The sequence below is a fragment of the Heterodontus francisci genome, chromosome 11, assembly GCF_036365525.1.
Source record: "Heterodontus francisci isolate sHetFra1 chromosome 11, sHetFra1.hap1, whole genome shotgun sequence".
NCBI lineage: Eukaryota > Metazoa > Chordata > Chondrichthyes > Heterodontiformes > Heterodontidae > Heterodontus > Heterodontus francisci.
In genome coordinates, this window is record NC_090381.1 from 80,442,604 (window position 1) to 80,462,637 (window position 20,034).

At 44.0% G+C, this 20,034-nt stretch overlaps 1 protein-coding gene across 6 annotated transcripts in view; it reads left to right on the plus strand.

Moving 5' to 3' along the window:
- LOC137375327 (endothelin-converting enzyme 2-like) overlaps window positions 1-20,034 on the plus strand; it is a 172,804-nt gene that overhangs the window by 70,901 nt on the left and 81,869 nt on the right. For all 6 annotated transcript variants that reach the window (XM_068042327.1, XM_068042324.1, XM_068042329.1 and 3 more), the window contains one exon: window positions 14,669-14,793. In XM_068042327.1, coding sequence (XP_067898428.1) covers window positions 14,669-14,793 — 125 coding nt within the window. The remainder of the gene's footprint in view (window positions 1-14,668; window positions 14,794-20,034) is intronic.

Genomic DNA, 20,034 nt, shown 5'->3' on the forward strand with positions numbered 1-20,034 from the left:
CTTCCACCTGTCCAGTCATAACAGCCCCAGGAGGAGGCGAGATAACAACAGTACAGCACTGATAAAGACGCCTGTCACTTGATCTGATACTGGCAGCCACCAGCTCAGATACTGGTGTTGCATGTACTTGATAGGCTAGTATAGCGTTCAGATTAACGTGGTGAGTCACTAGGCATGATTGGGCTACAGCCATGCTGGGGAGGGGGAAGGATTGTTCGTGTGCTAGTTCACCAGAAGGCGAGGTCACAGATAGTATTGCTATAGGGGACTCAGATGAGACTTTGATGGGCTGGCATATAGAAGAATGCTGATGGATGCATTGGCATGCCTGCCAGACAGCCTCCTGTCACTGTCAAGGAACCTGCAGGAGTTCGGCTCCAAGTTGGCAGAAGGCATGGTGCAGAACTTGCCCTCTCCACAGCCTTTGCTCCATCTCTCTGTTGTGCTGCAGACCTAGACGCATTACAAGTGCAGTCCTCATACCTGTTTCAGCTTTCGTGGGGTTCTGAAGAAGTCATATCCGACTTGAAACGTTAACTCCGTTTTTCTCTCCACCGATGCTGCCAGACCTGCTGAGTGTTTCCAGCACTTTGTTTTTATTTCAGCCTTTGTGTGGACAGGTCAGTAAGTCCTGTACCCTCCTTGTGAAGATGGAGCAAAACTCCCTGCCAAATACAGGAACTCACCACAACACTTTCAAAAACACTGCACAGTACTTGCAGAGACTTTGCAATAGCAGACATTATTCAGAATTACCTTCCCTGTAAGTTGGGTTCCTGGTCCTTTTAAGTAACGTTAGTGTGCGGCTGCCTTTGTAGCTGAATGCTTGTTCTTTGGTGAGTGACAAGTGAATTCATCCAATGGATCTGTGTGGTCCATTTTTGGAAAATGAGTGTCACACCAGCCAGTCATGATAAGACAAGTTCAGTTGCTTCTGGCGGATGTATGGGATGCCCATGCAAGCGCCTTTCTCAGGTTATTGCATGGGCTGCACTGGAAGTGGTTGATGGCACCGCACGCAATCCCAGGAGGGCGATTGGCCTCTGTAGCGCAGTCTCCAGCAGCACTACGGATCCCAATTTCACACACTAAATCTCTACTTTCTCTTTTCAGATGATAAGGAACCTGCTGTGAACATCTAGCATTTTCCTTTTATTTCAGATGCATTTTCTGTGTGTCAGGAGATAGATTTCTTTCATTCCTAACATAGTTTTTGTTGAGGCACATTATATGATTTCAACCTGGCCAACATTTGCAGGTTTGAACCTATTAAGCGCACATTTGGCAGTTATAAAAGTGGCCTAGCAGCATTATTTCAGATACGTTCTGATTGGCCTTTCAGCTATGCATTGGAAGGAGCCCTGAATAAAGTTGTGCAGACCTGCCAGTACACTGAAAAACTAAATCTTGTATGTCTCTATCACTCTGCGTGACTTGGAAATACTTCACCAGATTCCTTCAGTATAGTCTATATTTGTTCTAGTACTGCTTCTCAAACAGTGTCAAGCAATGAAGAAAACCATAAATAAATATCTGACTTTAATAAACATTGGTGTGTTTCACTATTTTGTCAACGCTGAGACTGCCCTCAATGCAGCCCAGCCTCTACCAGTCATGGATGAGCTGGACATACAGCCAACCAAATCGGAACTCAGTGATGCCATTGATTCTCTAGCCAGCGTAAAAGCCCCTGGGAAGGACAGCATTACCCCTGAAATAATCAAGAGTGCCAAGCCTGCTATACTCTCAGCACAACATGAACTGCTATTGCTGTGCTGGGACGAGGGAGCAGTACCCCAGGACATGCGCGATGCCAATATCATCACCCTCTATAAAAACAAAGGTGACCGCGGTGACTGCAACAACTACCGTGGAATCTCCCTGCTCAGCATAGTGGGGAAAGTCTTTGCTCGAGTCGCTCTGAACAGGCTCCAGAAGCTGGCCGAGCGCGTCTACCCTGAGACACAGTGTGGCTTTCGTGCAGAGAGATCGACCATTGACATGCTGTTCTCCCTTCGTCAGATACAGGAGAAATGCCGTGAACAACAGATGCCCCTCTACATTGCTTTCATTGATCTCACCAAAGCCTTTGACCTCGTCAGCAGACGTGGTCTCTTCAGACTACTAGAAAAGATCGGATGTCCACCAAAGCTACTAAGTATCATCACCTCATTCCATGACAATATGAAAGGCACAATTCAACATGGTGGCTCCTCATCAGAGCCCTTTCCTATCCTGAGTGGTGTGAAACAGGGCTGTGTTCTCGCACCCACCCTTTTTGGGATTTTCTTCTCCCTGCTGCTTTCACATGCGTTCAAATCCTCTGAAGAAGGAATTTTCCTCCACACAAGATCAGGGGGCAGGTTGTTCAACCTTGCCCGTCTAAGAGCGAAGTTCAAAGTACGGAAAGTCCTCATCAGAGAACTCCTCTTTGCTGATAATGCTGCTTTAACATCTCACACTGAAGAGTGCCTGCAGAGTCTCATCGACAGGTTTGCGGCTGCCTGCAATGAATTTGGCCTAACCATCAGCCTCAAGAAAACGAACATCATGGGGCAGGACATCAGAAATGCTCCATCCATCAATATTGGCGACCACGCTCTGGAAGTGGTTCAAGAGTTCACCTACTTAGGCTCAACTATCACCAGTAACCTGTCTCTAGATGCAGAAATCAACAAGCGCATGGGTAAGGCTTCCACTGCTATGTCCAGACTGGCCAAGAGAGTGTGGGAAAATGGCGCACTGACACGGAACACAAAAGTCCAAGTGTATCAGGCCTGTGTCCTCAGTACCTTGCTCTATGGCAGCGAGGCCTGGACAACGTATGCCAGCCAAGAGCGACGTCTCAATTCATTCCATCTTCGCTGCCTTCGGAGAATACTTGGCATCAGGTGGCAGGACTATATCTCCAACACAGAAGTCCTTGAAGCGGCCAACACCCCCAGCTTATACACACTACTGAGTCAGCGGTGCTTGAGATGGCTTGGCCATGTGAGCCGCATGGAAGATGGCAGGATCCCCAAAGACACATTGTACAGCGAGCTCGCCACTGGTATCAGACCCACCGGCCGTCCATGTCTCCGCTATAAAGACGTCTGCAAAAGCGGCATGAAATTGTGTGACATTGATCACAAGTCGTGGGAGTCAGTTGCCAGCATTCGCCAGAGCTGGTGGGCAGCCATAAAGACAGGGCTAAATTGTGGCGAGTCGAAGAGACTTAGTAGTTGGCAGGAAAAAAGACAGAGGCGCAAGGGGAGAGCCAACTGTGCAACAGCCCCGACAAACAAATTTCTCTGCAGCACCTGTGGAAGAGCCTGTCACTCCAGAATTGGCCTTTATAGCCACTCCAGGCACTGCTTCACAAACCACTGACCACCTCCAGGCGCGTATCCATTGTCTCTCGAGATAAGGAGGCCCGAAAGAAAAGAAAGAATGGAACATTACAACCTTTTGGCCAGAGGGATTGGAGAGAGAGTGTAAATGATTGAACCAAGAGTGTATTGGAACCAGGGCAGTACTGGGTGAAACAGAACCAAAGTGAATTCTAGAGTGCATTACAGACCTGTCAGTACTAAGAAAAATTAAATCTTGTATGTCCTTATCACTCTGCATGACTTGCAAATACTTCACCAGATTCCTTCAGTATAGACCATTCTTGTTACAGTACTGCTTCTCAAACTGTGTCAAGCAATGAATAAAACCATAATAAATAGTTCTAATAAAATTCTCACTTCTGTTGAGTCAAAGTATAGTTTTACAGTTCAGACCAAATATTGTTGTCATTGTACATAAGCTTGTGCTGTTCTGTATGTACTCTACTTGTTTAATTTCTGCAAATAATTCTGGACAGTTAACTGGGAGCTTGAGCCAAGCATGACTGTGATGTCTTGATGTTATGGTCTTGTAGAGAGACTTGGCAAGAAATAACTTGCAGTGGGTACTAATGATCTGGGGATGTGTGAGTTCTAAAGGATTCAGTGCTTCTAAATTTGTAGCGGATACAAGATCATGGGGAGATGGTGGTATAGTGGTAATGTTACTGGAATAATCTAGAGACTCAGGCTAATACGGTGAGAATTTAGGTTCAAATACTACCATGGCAGCTGGTGGAATTTAAATTCAATTAATTAATTAATTTATTAGTCACATGGACAAATGCAGGTTAATTACGGAAAGCCAGCATGGATTTCTTAAGGGAAAATCATGTTTAACTAACTTGCTGGAGTTTTTTGAGGAGGTAAGAGAGAAGGTTGAAGAGGGCAATGCTGTTGATATGGTGTGCATGGACTTTCAAAAGACATTTGATACAGTGCCACACAACAGACTTGTGAGCAAACTTACATCTCGTGGAATAAAAGGGACGGCAGCAACATCACTATGGAATTGGCTGAGTGACGGGAAACAAAGAGTAGTGGTTAATGGATGTTTTTCGGGCAGGAGGAAGGTTTGTGGTGGAGTTCCCCAGGGGTCAATGTTGGGACCCTTGTTTTTCCTGATATTATACTAATGACCTAGGCCTTGGTATACAATTTCAAAGTTTGCAGATGATACGAATCTTGGAAGAATTGTGAACTGTGAGGAGGATAGTGTAGAATTCCAAAAGGACATAGACAAGTTGGCGGAATGGGCAGACAGGGGGCAGATGAAATTCAATGCAGAGAAATGTGAAGTGGTTCATTTTGGTAGGAAGAACATGGAGAGACAATATAAAATAAAGGGAACAATTGTAAAGGGCATGCAGAGGCAGAGGGACCTGGGTGTATTTGTGCATAAGTCATTGAAGGTGGCAGGACGGGTTAAGAGAGTGGTTAATAAAGCATACAGTATCATGGGCTTTATTAATGGGGGCATAGAGTACAAGAGCAAGGAAGTTATGTTGAACTTGTATAAGATTAGAAGTTCAGCCTCAGCTGGAGTACTGCGTCCAGTTCTGGGTGCTGCACCTTCGGAAAGACGTGAGGGCATTGGAGAGAGTACAGAAAAGATTCATAAGAATGGTTCCAGGGATGAAGAACTTCAGGTATGAAGATAGATTGGAGAAGTTAGGACTGTTTCTCTTGGAGAAGAGAAGGCTGAGAGGTGATTTTGATAGAGGTATTCAAAATCATGAGGGGTCTGGACAGAGGAGACAGAGAGAAACTGTTCTCACTCGTGAAAGGATCAAGAACGAGAGGGCACAGATTTAACGTATTTGGTAAGAGAAGCAAAAGCGACATGAGGAAAAACGTTTTCACACAGCAAATGGTTAAGGTCTGGAATGCGCTGCCTGAGAACATGCTGAAGGCAGGTTCATTTGAAGCATTTAAAATGGAATTAGACAGTTATAAGAAAAGGAAGAATGCGCAGGGTTATGGAGCGAAGGTGGGAGAATGGAACTGATTGAATTGCTGTTTTGGAGAGCTGGTGCGGACATGATGGGCCGAATGGCTTCCTTCTGCACTGTAACAATTCTGTGATTCTGTTGCCATATGTACTGTAGTGGTTCAAGAAGGTGACTCACCACCACCTTCGAAAGAGCAATTAGAGATGGGCAATAAATGCTAACCTTGCCAGCAACGCTCACATTCCACAATCAAATAAAAAAAATTAACAAGTGGGGAAAGATTGTTGAAAAAGGGAACAAATTCTAAAAATTTATCTTTAAATTATATTGCAGCGAGCTGTGAGAGTTAGCTGTACTGTCTGTGTGATTATTGAAGGGAAAGTGCTGGAAATATCTTTACAGTAGAGACAGAAGTGAATAGAACAGTGGGGTTTCTGTTCAAGAGAAAGTGTACAGTAGATATGGCCACAGTTCTTGCAGTGCAAGACAAGGAGGAGCAGGTGCCTCAGAAGCACAAAGAGTGAAGGAAATTCAGCCCAGAGCAGGTATTAGTTTGACAACAGATCTGTTCTAACAGAGTTAGCTACCACAGCATGTCAGAAACAGTACACATGGGGTTTTAGGCTCTGCTTAGAGGCTGTTGCTGTGCCGTTAGAATCAAGAAGATTTTCACTGACAGTGACATTGAAGGTCACTATTGACCTCATTATTTATACAGCAATAAACCTTTAGGCACCAATACAGGACATTTGAGGAGCTAGCCCCTTTCCCACATACTATATTAAGAAGGTTAAATGAGCCCTATTTAACCATGCACCGTGCTACATGAGCTTTTGGAGCAAACAGCAACACATGTATCAACAGTTTAACCAAATTTGTGACTTTCCCCTAGATGTAGAACATCGGCAACTGTGTATACGTTATCATTTGCACATTCACTGTCAGCCCTCTAATTGATAAAATTGAAAGGGCTTTTTTCCATCATCATGCAAATAAAATACAATCCTCCCGGAAAAATATAAACATTAGTGGATGTTTTCCAGGGAGTAAGCAATGCTTTAATTTTGATGCACATGGCATCTCTTTATCTTCTTAATCAAGGCATGGAAGGTCATCACACTAGAGGCCATCACAGGAACATGTACCGACAGAGGCTGTGAACGATTTCAACCTTGAAGCTGCAGTGAAATGAGGATGAGTAATTGTGGTATGCTATCTATGAAGGTAACCCTATATGTAGGTAGACACTGATGCGATCAAAACAAGTTATAGGTGTCCACTGCATTTGCTTGAGTGCCTTGAGTCAATAATGCAGTGGAAACACAGCCCAAATGGAAGTAATGAAGAAGGCTGAGAACCAGCATTGTTGATTTAAAAGAACAAACCTAGTACACTTAAGATTAAAAGCTGACTAATTATTCACACAGCTGACAATTATAATGCATTCAGCAAACTCTCATGCATTAGCACAAGATATTTTAGATTTGAGTAAGCATAAGAACAACAAATTGCATTTATGTAGCACCTTAAAGGAAGTATAATCGACAAAACATTGGTACCGAACCAAAACAGGAGCTATTAGGCTGGCTGACTGAAAGTTTGGTCAAAGAGGTAGGTTTTCAGGAAGATCTTAAAGGTAGAGAGTAAGGATTAGGGTGAGAGTTCCAGAGCTTTGGGTCTAGCTGATAGAAAACATAGCCACCAATCGTGTTGCAAATTTACTCAGCGATACGCATAATGGCAGTGTTGGAGGAGTGCAGAGCTGACAGAGGGTTGTAGAGCTGGAGGAGGTTACAGAAAGGGAGAAGTGGGACTGTGAAGGGCTCTGAAGACAAGGATTAGAATTTAACATTTGAGGCATTGGAGGACTGGGATCCAAAGACCATAGGAGTGATGGGTGAACAGGACTTGATGCAGTTTCGGATGTGAACAGCAGAATTTTGTGTAAGCTAAAGTTTATGGAGAGTGGAGTATGGGAAGCTACCTAGTAGAGCATTGAATGTTCGCTTATGAAGGTAACAAAAGTAGCAGATGGGCTGAGACAAGGGTGGAGTTTGGGGTAGAAGTAGACAGTCTTTGTGATGGGGAAGTAATGGACTTGGGGTCATATAGGGACTGATGCTGCAAAAAGCCTGATTCAGTCTGAGTGGCTGAAGAGAGGGATAGGATTGCTGTCAAAGGTATGCTGTTTATGTCTGGAGGCATAGATAATGGCTTTGGCCTTCTCAATTTTTAATTGTTTTAAATTGTGTCTGATCCAGGACTTGATCTCGGACAATAAATCTGTCAAAACAAAAGCAGTGGAGGGTTCAAGAGTGGTGTTGGTGAGGTAGAGTTGCATGCGATCTTGTATGTGTGGTACCTAACGCCATGTGTTCAGATGATACTGAGTGACAGCATGTAGATGAGGAATAGAAGGGAGCCTTGGAACACTCCAGAGGTAATGATGTGGGGTGAGAAAAGAAGCTGTTGCAGCAGATTTTCTGGCTATGAGTAAATAGATAAGCTGGAACCAAGTGAGAATGGTCATATTCAGCTGAACAACAGAGGAGAGGAGGAGGATGGTGTAGTCAACTATGTCAAAGACTGCAGAGATATTAAGAAGGACTAGGAAGAGCAGTGCACTGCTGTCACAGAGGATGTCGTTTGTGACTTTGATTGGAGCTTTTTTGGTGCTGTGGCAGGGGGGTGAAATCTGATTTAGAGGGCTTAAAACATGGAGCGTTCAAGGACTTTGGAGAGGAAATGGAGTGGTAGTTTGTAAGGTCAGGGGCAAAAGGTTGATTCTTTTCAGGAGGGGCTGGTGACAGCTAGTTTGAAATGATGGGGGACTGTATCTGAGGAAAGGGAACCATTTATATCAGCCAGCTTCAGGGCCAAAAAAAGAAAAGTTAGGTGATCAGTATTTTAGTGGGAATAGGGTCGAGAGTGCAGGAGGTGGATCTCATGGACAAGCATAGCGTGGGGAGAGCTAGATGAGAAGCCACAGAAAGCTGGGGGTAGGGGAAAACTTGGGGGAAGTTTCTCTTGGTAGGCAAGAGAAAAGGAAGGATGTGGCAGAGGCAGCTGAACGGATGGCCTCAAATTTAATGACAGACGTTTGTGAGTTCTTCACACTTCAGGCTATAAAACTATACTAATATAAAAGCAAAATACTGCGGATGCTGGAAATCTGAAACAAAAACAAGAAATGCTGGATTCACTCAGCAGGTCTGGCAGCATCTGTGGAAAGAGAAGCAGAGTTAACGTTTCGGGTCAGTGACCCTTCTTCGGAACTGACAAATATTAGAAAAGTTACAGATTATAAACAAGTGAGGTGGGGGTTGGGCAAGAGATAACAAAGGAGAAGGTGCAGATTGGACCAGGCCACATAGCTGACCAAAAGGTCACGGAGCAAAGGCAAACAATATGTTAATGGTGTTTTGAAAGACAAAGCATTAGTACAGATTAGGTGTGAATATACTGAATATAGAACATCAGCAAGTGCAAACCTGAAGAAAAACAACCTGAAAAAAACAGTGGGTAAGCAAACTGAACAAACTAAGATGAAATGAAATAAATGCAAAAAATGTAAAAAGGAATGCAAAAAAAAGGAAGAAAAAATAACTAAAAATGACTAAAAATGAAAGTAAAGTGGGGGGCTGTCATGCTGTGAAATTATTGAACTCAATGTTCAGTCCGGCAGGCTGTAGTGTGCCTAATCGGTAGATGAGATGCTGTTCCTCGAGCTTGCGTTGATGTTCACTGGAACACTGCAGCAATCCCAGGACAGAGATGTGAGCATGAGAGCAGGGGGGAGTGTTGAAATGGCAAGCAACCGGAAGCTCAGGGTCCTGCTTGCGGACTGAGCGGAGATGTTCCGCAAAGCGGTCACCCAGTCTGCGCTTGGTCTCCCCAATGTAGAGGAGACCACACTGTGAGCAGCGAATACAGTATACTACATTGAAAGAAGTACAAGTAAATCGCTGCTTCACCTGAAAGGAGTGTTTGGGGCCTGGGATAGTGAGGAGAGAGGAGGTAAATGGGCAGGTATTACACCTCCTGCGATTGCAAGGGAAGGTGCCCTGGGACGGGGACGAGGTGGTGGGGGTAATGGAGGAGTGGACCAGGGTGTCGCGGAGGGAACGATCCCTTCGGAATGCTGACAGGGGAAGGGAGGGGAAGATGCGACTGGTAGTGGCATCACGCTGGAGGTGGCGAAAATGGCGGAGGATGATCCTTTGGATATGGAGGCTGGTGGGATGAAAAGTGAGGACAAGGGGAACCCTGTCACGGTTCTGGGAGGGAGGGGAAGGGGTGAGGGTAGAGGTGCGGGGAATGGGTCGGACACGGTTGAGGACCCTGTCAACCACAGTGGGGGGAAATCCTCGGTTGAGGAAAAAGGAGGTCATATCAGAAGCACCGTCATGGAAGGTAGCATCATCAGAGCAGATGCGTCGGAGACGGAGAAACTGGGAGAATGGAATGGAGTCCTTACAGGAGGTAGGGTGTGAAGAAGTGTAGTCGAGGTAGCTGTGGGAGTCAGTGGGCTTATAATGGATATTGGTAGACAACCTATCCCCAGAGATGGAGACAGAGAAGTCGAGGAAGGGAAGGGAAATGTCAGAGATGGACCATGTAAAGGTGAGAGAAGGGTGTAAATTGGAAGCAAAGTTGATAAAGTTTTCGAGTTCGGGGCGGGAGCAGGAAACGGCACCGATACAGTCATCAATGTACCGGAAAAAGAGTTGGGGGAGGGGGCCTGAGTAGGACTGGAACAAAGAATGCTCGACATATCCCACAAAAAGACAGGCATAACTAGGACCCATGCGGGTACCCATAGCGACACCTTTTACTTGAAGGAAGTGCGTGGAGTTGAAGGAGAAGTTGTTCAATGTGAGAACAAGTTCAGCCAGGCGGAGGAGGGTGGTGGTGGATGGGGACTGGTTGGGCCTCTGTTCCAGGAAGAAGCGGAGAGCCCTCAAACCATCCTGGTGGGGGATGGAGGTGTAGAGCGATTGGACGTCCATAGTGAAGAGGAGGCGGTTGGGACCAGGAAACTGGAAATTGTCAAAATGACGTAGGGCGTCAGAAGAGTCACGGATGTAGGTGGGAAGAGACTGGACCAGCGGAGAAAAGATAGAGTCTAGATAGGAAGAAATAAGTTCAGTTGGGCAGGAGCAGGCTGACACAATGGGTCTGCCGGGACAGTCCCGTTTGTGGATTTTGGGAAGGAGATAGAAGCGGGCTGTCCGGGGTTGCGGGACTATGAGGTTGGAAGCTGTGGAGGGAAGATCTCCAGAGGAGATGAGGTCAGTGACAGTCCTTTGGACGGTGGCTTGATGTTCGGTGGTGGGGTCATGGTCCAGAGGGAGGTAGGAAGAGGTGTCTGTGAGTTGGCGTTGAGCTTCTGCAAGGTAGAGGTCGGTACGCCATACAACAACAGCACCACCCTTGTCTGCAGGTTTGATGACCATGTCGGGGTTAGACCTGAGAGAACGGAGTGCCTCAAGTTCAGAGGGGGACAGGTTAGAGTGAGTGAGGGGGGCAGAGAAATTGAGACGACCAATGTCTCGCCGACAGTTTTCAATGAAGAGATCAAGAGCGGGTAAGAGGCCAGGGTGAGGGGTCCAGGTAGAGGGAGAATGCTGGAGGCGGGTGAATGGGTCTGCTGGTCGGGGGGAGGACTCCTGGTCAAAGAAGTGAGCCCGGAGGCGGAGGCGACGGAAGAAGAGCTCAACGTCATGCCGAGCGCGAAATTCATTGAGGTGGGGGCGTAAGGGGATAAAACTGAGTCCTTTGCTGAGTACAGAACGCTCAGCATCAGAGAGGGGGAGGTCAGAGGGTATAGTGAATACACGGCAAGGGGTCAGATCAGAAGGGGTGGGGTCAGAGGGAAGTGAAGCGGAAGGAGGATCTGGAGGGGCATTAGTCCCCATCAGCTGCTGGAGCTTGCGTTCCTTAACACCTGAAAGGAAGAAAAAAAGTTTTTTGTTAATGCGTCGGATGAGACGTAAGATGAGATGAAACTGCGGAGTAGAACAGATTTGAGATAAGGTGAGACGGTGCTGCTGGAGAGAGAGGTCCAGTGTGTGCATATGGCGGCGCATAGCACTGAGTGTAGATCTCAGGATGCGGCGAGAGTAGCAGTCCGAGGAACGTTGTATTTCTCGGAGATACCTGTGATCCTGGGTGGTTTCAAAGCATGATGGGTGAAACTGCAGTTGGAATCCACGTGGAATCAGTCGGAACCGGAGACAGTCACTGAGGAAGGAGATGTGGCTGTGAAAACGAGTTTTGGTAGATACCTTATCAAACACCAGGAGGGAAATAGAAAGCAATGAAGGTGAACAAGGTAAAAGAGACAAACGAAAATCCCGTCGGAGAGAAGAGTAGAACTTCTTCAACTATACTGTTGGCTAAGATATATAGCAGAAGCTATTCACTCATTTGGAACATATTTCTCCTTTTACTGAAATAGCCCACCTAAACTGTAAGGTATACATCCCCGGAGGTTGGAGGGCTTCAACAGTACAGACTTCTTACCCACTTTGAAGAAGCTATCATTGAGTTCTCCTGCTGTAAATGACATGGATAATGTGAAAGCTGAAGAAGAGGTATTCACTTGCAAGTTAGCATTATTATAATTGCATAGTTTCTCTGTTCTAATATATTTCACCAGTTTTAAGGCAGAGACTGTTTTGCAGTGTGAAATAATCATTGTACTGTCTGTACAGCAACAACACATCTTGTGTCATCCTCTTGTTACTGGTATAATATAATCCAAGAAGCAGCTCATAACTAGTCTCATCATAGCTCTCAACATAATCACCAACTGAAGCAGGCACCAGCACTCCCACAGGTATGAAAAATTTAGTGGAGGATTTCAAGGTGAGTTAGCTCACTTAGGTGCAGACCTGGCAGAAGTAGAAGTTGAAGAACGACTGGCTGCTGCTGTATGGAGACATTGCTTCATTCTGGATACTGAGGAGTTGTTTGGATTCTAGCCTCAACTATGAATAGAGGATACTTCATGAAACAGTACTTCAGCCACTTCATTTCTTCAGGCCATACTGGATTCTGTGTATTTGCAGATTCTGATATGAAGCAAAGACTTTGTGTTTTGCAGGTTGCCATGAGGCAACCGGCAGCATCAGTGGCACCAGCAAGAGAGCCTAGAGGCATTTAGGTGATGGGAACAATTAGAGCATCTCAGGAATATGTCCAGTGATCTTCAGGTTTTTGATATTGATGCGTCACGATGTGCTAATAGCTTCTTGTCACACACATGAGAAGTGCAGCGATGGAACTACAGAACCGAATTGAAGAGTTGTAAAAACCATTGAAACAATTTTAAAGAGACTGGTACATGTGCTGTCGACAAAATGCAGGACAAGACTCATGACCCTCAGCATCTCCTGCACTCAAATCCACATCCGTGTCTATTCAGACTGAAAACCAATTAAGCCCCGTCTGCGTGGAACTGCGACAGATAATCACACCATGAGACAAGAACTTTCTCAGACTTCTCATTTCCAAGTAACTTGATCTCCTCAGAATGAGGCCATCATCAAGGTCATTATATGCCCAGCAAGGACTAAATCCTGAAGTCACATGGGCAAAGCCAACCCTTGTAAAATTTAACTTAAAAGGTAGCTCTGGAGAGAGAGAGGGAGAGATAACAGTAATATCACAGATGACAGTCGAGCCAGAGGCTGTGACGGATCCAGCAAAAACAAAGAAGGAGCCCTGCTGTGAATTTTATATTTCAGCTTGGTGCAGCAGAGAACTGAAAGTGACCCACCACCTCCAGTCTGAAATCTTAACCCTCAGAAATCTTCAACACCTCAACAAGTCAAGACTACAAACAACCCAGGCCTGTACCTTTAAAAGAAACTGTTCTATTTTGAACACCTACCACACCTTGAATTCTTACCCTTTACTTCCGATCTGTCTTCTCCTGAGAGTGAATGTGTGTGTGAGTGGCTTTGCAAACATTTCGGGAAATGAATTTTTTTCAATAAATAGTTAATCTTCTGTTTTAAAGAAACAAGAAAACCTGTCACTGTCTGTTTAATAGCAAGTAAAACACTCAGTGGATAACTCATCATTTTAAACAAAACACTATTGTGGTCAGTTGGGAGGTAAAAGTGGGAACCCCTCCACAACTCTTACCAGCTGGCCGTTACATTCTACATGCTTGAAGATAGACTCCAGACAATCATGAATAAAAGATTCCAAGGCTTTGTTGCAGTGCAACAGTGTTTGAATACAGAAGTAGCTGCTATAAGGACATAGTGTCCAAGGGGATAGGAACAGACAGGAGGCTTTCACGTTACTGGCAGTCTTGTGTCTATAACAGCAAACAGAAATACCCAAAAGGATGTTGGCCCCTACAATTGGAATAGGACAAGATGTTCATGGTGTAAAGCAAGATGGTCTGGATATGTTAAGTGTCAAGCAGCTTCACAACCGACTTCTCAGGAAGTCTCAATACCTACACATTCAGTAGCACAAGTAGGAGTAATAGAGCAGAAATATCATGGCACAGCAGTTCTAATACCATAAGGGGCATGCACACCACATAGAACAAAAAATATACTAAACCTTCAGTGTTACTGTCAATAAAAACATAACGCATCACCTCAAATTTAGTCATTCCTTTGGAATGAATCATTTCCAATAAACTGAAATTCTGTTGAATAATTGACTTAGAGAAAAGAAAGGCTATCGCATTAGATATAAAGAGAGATTTCAAGGAAAGAACAGTTCAGGTCGAGCCAGGTAAACCCATGCTGCTGTTTGCAGTGGCTGCTGAGCCTCTACTAGTAGCTCTATTTTCTGTAGCACTTAAAGGACACTAGTGGTCTTTGTCCTGTGATCTCAGGTGTCTCTGGCCTACCTCTACTAATAGTGAGCTTACTGATTTTATATACATGTTGTGTGGACTGAAACAGTTCAGCTGCACTTCACATTGTCTCCTGTACAGCTGCTTGCTGGATCTTTGCTGCTTTATTGGCAGCTTTATAGTGGGACATGCTCGCCTTTAATTGGTGCTTAAAAATATATATTGACACTGTATCTGTATGTTAATGTGAATTAAATAGATTTGCTACAGAAAGCAATTTTACGAGTGCGACCAAAATTGCAGTTTTTTTTAATGTTAATTGTATCAGATTATTGCAAGTTAATGCACACTTGGCATTTGTATTTTCTATGAATTCTTTTTCAAGCTTTGAATTATTCAGTTTCTGAAAAAATATTAACACATTTTCAGGAAACTGTAGTCCTTCTTAACAGCATGCATGCATACCTACTTACATGCCCATTCCTTAGATTAGTGACAATTCCTTTTATCTTTTACAGAAAACTCCACCTTTAACTCTAGCAGTGATGCAGAGCGGAAAGCCCAACGTTATTATCTGTCCTGCTTGAATGAGCAAAGAATTGAAGAGCTGGGCGCACAGCCTTTGATTGATCTCATTAATAGGGTAAGCCTTATTCAGGCGAATTAGAAAGGTCATAAACATTAAGGCTTTGTTTAGTTTCTATTATAGCTTTACATGTGAAATACTCTTTCCTTCCAATTCAAAATATTAAAGAAAAGTTTTGTAACTATTGTTACGCACACCAGAAATGCGATGATGCAACAATCACGAACTAACTCTGAAGAGCTATGAAAAATGGACTTAGTCTTTAAAAAATGAACCTTTATTTTAAAAAGTGAACAATGATCCAAAATTGCCACGAAAGAAAAAGCGGATTGGCCTTTTGTGTATGCAGAAGTCTGACAAAAACAAAAGACAAATCTTCAAACCCAAAAGGTGTTAATTTTACACCTAACCTAAAAACATTCCAGAAATGAATGTCTTCTTCTGAAACAAAGGGGGTGTGAAGTAGCCACACCCTGGGCCATTGTGCAATTACCATGGGGAAGAGAGGAAAATATCTCCGACTAGGAGGTGAGAGGTAACACAGTTTTACCTTAAAAAAAAGAGCGAGAGAGAGAGAGTAACCCAGAAGGTGAAGCTGCTTGTAACAGCTTGATTTCCAGCCAAGCCAGGAAGCATGGTGCCTTGCTGAAAAAATCCGACATCTACAGTATACAGCAGTGAGAGCCAGAAGTAACCCACCATCTTCAACAGAACCTTCAATCAAAAGAGAAATGTATAATCATCTCAGGTCTACATCCATCTAGAACTTGATTCTCAAGAGAATTCAAAAAGTTTATCGTAACCTTTATGCCCACTGAAAACCACCTTCCTTTTTCCCTTCTCTTTCTCTCTTGCGCGTGTGTGTGTATGTGAGAGAGAGAGAGTTAGTGAGTGAGTGGATACGGTTGCGACAATTTCGGGAATAGGTATCTTGATCAATAAACAATTGACTTTCTGTCTTTAAAACCTACAAGAAAACCTGTCACTGTCTGTTTCTTTGAGAAATAAAACACCAAGGGGCTAAACTCTAATACAAATACACTTGCTGCGGTCAGATGGGGAGTTGAACAGTGGGAACACGTCACACCATGTGGCCATAACAAATTGGGGGCTCAAAGCCAGGATCTGAACTGCTAGATACACAGGAGGAAAATTGCCCTCTAAAATTGTGGAAAATAAACAAACAGGTTTTCTTGTATTCTTCTGGTTTTTTTTCTCTACGGTGCTGGAAACAAAAGAGATGGCCACATTGAATGCAAAGGAGTTTGTAGAGCAGCAAGAGAAATCCCATCTTAAGTTAAACAAATTAAGTGTTGAAGATTTTAAAAACTTAGCTACAGAGGTGGGAATCACTTTCAGACAAAAAGGAAAAAACCTGAACTACTGAAAAATCTATCTAGCTATTTTAAACTTACCCTTGAACTAGAAGAGGACAGTATGGAACCAGAGACTGAAAAAAAGTAATCCTAGCTAGAATCCAGTTGCAGATGAAAAGGGAAGAATACCGTTTCAGTTACTAAAGGAAAGAAAGGAAAGGGAATTTCAGTTGAGACAAGAGAAAATGCAATTGCAGAGGGTCGAGTTATCGAGACTGCAAACCCAAAATGAAAATGCGATGAGCCATTCAACCTTATCCTGAATTCAGAGATAATCCTTGATGTGCTGAGACACTCAAGACTAGTGCCAAAATTTAATGAGGAGGTTGACTCATATTTGATCTCATTTGAGAAAATAGCTACCAGGCTAAAATGGCAGAAAGAAGTTTGGACTCTCCTCTTACTAGGTGAGTTTGTGGGTAGCGTTAATTAAGTTTTTCCCCTGTTATCAGAAGAACGCTGCTCTGATTATCAACAAACTAAAACTCCAATTCTAAATGCACCGGAAGCATATGGACAGAAATTCCGACACACCTGGAAAAGACCCACCAGACTTGCATTGAATTTGAAAGAATCAAACATATGGCTTTTGAACGCTGGATACGATCTCTCAAGCTAGAACCCTCATATGAAAATTTGAAAAAGTGATGTGGCTGGAAGAGTTTAAAAATAGCATTCCAAGTAGTATAAGAACCCACATCAAAGAACAAAGAGTCACAAGAATAAGGGAAGCAGCTAAAATGGCCGACGCCTATGAATTAATACATAAATCCCTAACTTAGAATAAATTTGTGTCTAGTAACTCATACAAGCTAGGGAGAGATAGCAGGGATGCTGAGGAAGCAGAAATGGACTTGAGAAAAGGGGAGCAGGGAAGAAAACCCCGACCAGTCTCCAACTTTGCAAAGAAGGAACCCAGGGGATAAACTAGTCGGAGCCCGCCTGACATGTTGCCACTGTGGAAAATCGAGGCATGTCCAGGCCAATTGTTGGTATGCCAAAAAAAACAGCAGGAGGTGCTGCAGTCAAGCCTATGTCTGTTGCTTTGAAAGTGATAAGTCTGTGTTCTAATATCACTCAAGAGCAAAGCACATACCAGAACTTTTTGCACAAAGGAAAAAATGACTCCTTTTTTGTCCCAGGCACCAGACAAGGAGACAACCATCCTCAGGGTTAGCGGTTGTTTTCAGACCCTACTGGCAACCCAACTGACAGAAATGTCACTGGAAAGCAGAACGAATACTGCAGTATTAGTAAAAGGGCTTACTGACAAATGCTTAAAAGTTTCCTTTGTTAAAGTATACCTACAGTATAAGTTAGTCACCAAGGGTAGTGACAGTCGGAATCATTCAAGCTTACCCATGCAGGGGTTAGACCTATTGCTGGGCCATGACTTGTCAGGAAGCACAGTATTTGTACCAGTGGGTCCAGAGCAGTCCACGGAGACTGGAGAAACTGAGGGAGAAAACAAACTCTGTACAACTGCAGAGGGCTGCGGAAGTCCTATAACTCCTACAGAAGGCGATAAAATCATAAGAATTTAAAAAGGCCCAGACGGAGCCAAAAAAGATTTAAAGAAGCTAAGATAAAAGCCGAAAAAGCTGAAAGAAAAGCAGCCGAGATATGGTCAAGTAGGCCTGGACAGGCCAAGATTTGCCATACTGGAAACATGTCAGGCGTATCGCTACTGGTTTATCCACTGGGTTCCTTCTTTCAAAGGTTGAAAGTTCCCAAACAGGAAAGCCAAGAGTGAGGGAGATGCCTCACCGAGTTGAAGTGCCACAGGGGAGTTCAGTGGAAGCTGGACAACCACCTGGAAGCAGTAGTGTCCCAGAGGATATGGGGCAGATTAGGGAAAAACATATCTTGGAAGGAAAAGGGAAGGTAACACACCCTGAAGTGAACCACACCCGTGAAAATCACAAGAACACTAAAAGTGAAGCCAGCAGGGATCTACCCACTTGAAGAATCAGGCAATCAGGTTTCAAATCTAAAACTAATCAAACCGACCAATTCTGGGTTAAATTTTATTAGCCCCTCGATGCTGTGGGTTGCGGCGGGGGTCCTGTAAAATTTAAAGGGGAGAGGCCTGCCTTGACCTCCGTCGTCGAGAAGGGCCCACCGCATATTACTGGCGGCAGGGAGAGCTCAGTGCGGCCCCGGCAGAGCCTTCATCTAAATATTTAAATGAACAATAAAATCAGATGTAAATTAACTCACCTACTGGCGGTAGCTGTCCCACGCTGATTTTACAGCTGCCGCCTGCAGCTCATGCGCCTTCATAAGTCCGTATGGAGTTCCGAGGCAAGACACTGGTGGGGAGGGGGGATGAATAAAATTTCCAGGGTGGGGGAGTGGGAAAGAGACTTTTTATTGGTTGTCGGGATGGTGCGAAGAGGTTGAAGGGCAAATGTTAGAAGGTTGGGTGGGTGTTCGGGTCGGGAATAAGGTAGGTTTTGTTAATATCGGGCAATGAAATGACCATTGGGGTGTTGGGGAAGGGCCTCCATCTCCTAATTATTTATTTTTAAAAAATCATGCATGCTGTACCTTTAAAAATTGAAATCTCTGCTAAGGGCTTAAAGACCTTTAAAAATGGTGCCGGCGCACTGGCACTGGACGCCGTTGCCGGGGACGCGGTGGCGGCCTTCCCCCCACGTTATTAAATCAGCCCCCGCGCGTAATATCGCGGGTGCTGTGCAACGGCACTTCCTTGTCAGAAGGCCGTCGTTCTCACAGCCCGCCGTTGTGGAGCGCGGAATGCTGATAAAATTCAGCCCTTAGTGTCAGAACTCAGCAAGAAAAGGGACAGGAAGAAATCCCAGATGCCTCGCAGGGGCTAAAAAACAATATGTCACCCGCTATCACCCTAGAAATAAGACCTATCAATGTGCCAGAACCTGTATGGTTAACGCCATGTATAGTAGAAGCAATAGTTAAAGCATTAAAGCTTGTACAAAAAGGCAACTTTGCCACAAGCAGCAAAAGGAATTTGCATACTACAAGCTTCATCAACAATCACATGGTACTGGAGATAACATTCCTGAAGTAGTAAAAACTGGTGTGAGAGAAACTACAACCCTATTTGACAATACGTAACCAGAAGAGATGCAATTCTTTGTTGGTACCTCATCCAAAGGAAGGGATTTAAAAAAAAAGGTAAACTTGAACCCCAAATGGCTGTTACAGTTGTAAAATGGAGGAGTGAATGAAATGAATGTGTAAAGTGGTGTGACACTAAACTGTCTTATTGTTTTTTTCCCCTCTTTCTAAACCCAAAAAACCCCCCAAAAAAATGAAATCCAAGGAATTTCATTTTTCCCTTTTGGGGGAGGTGCCACTGACACCAGAATTGCGATGGTGGAACAATCATGGACTAACTCTGAAGTGTTATGTAAAATGGACTTTGTCTTTGAAAAATGAACCTTTGTTTTAAAAAGTGAACAAAGGTCCAAAATGGCCACCAAAGAAAAAGAGGATTGGGTTTTTGTGTATTCAAACTGTCTGACAAAGACAAAGGACAAATGTTCAAAGTGTCGTGAACATGAGCTATGCTGAATGATGATTTCTTTTAATTCATCGGTTGGAAACCTGAATAAAATTTTAGAAAGAAAGCAGAAGACAAAGAGCTTGAATTAAACTTTAAAAAGAAAGCAGGAGATAAAAAAACTGATAAAAGGATCTCTGCTAGCAGCTAAAATGGCCATCGCAATTTGCATCTAAATACTTTACATACCAAGGTATTGAGTTGGAGATGAATGTCCAGTTAATCTCACATCAGAACAATGGCTTGCGAATTTTGAATGAGCTACCTGCCTTACCTCCATTAGCAAAACATTCAAAGCCATCTTGAACATTAACACTGGTGAAGAAGAAATTCAAAGGGTAAACACTGAAACCATGGGACCCAAGAGAGATTGAA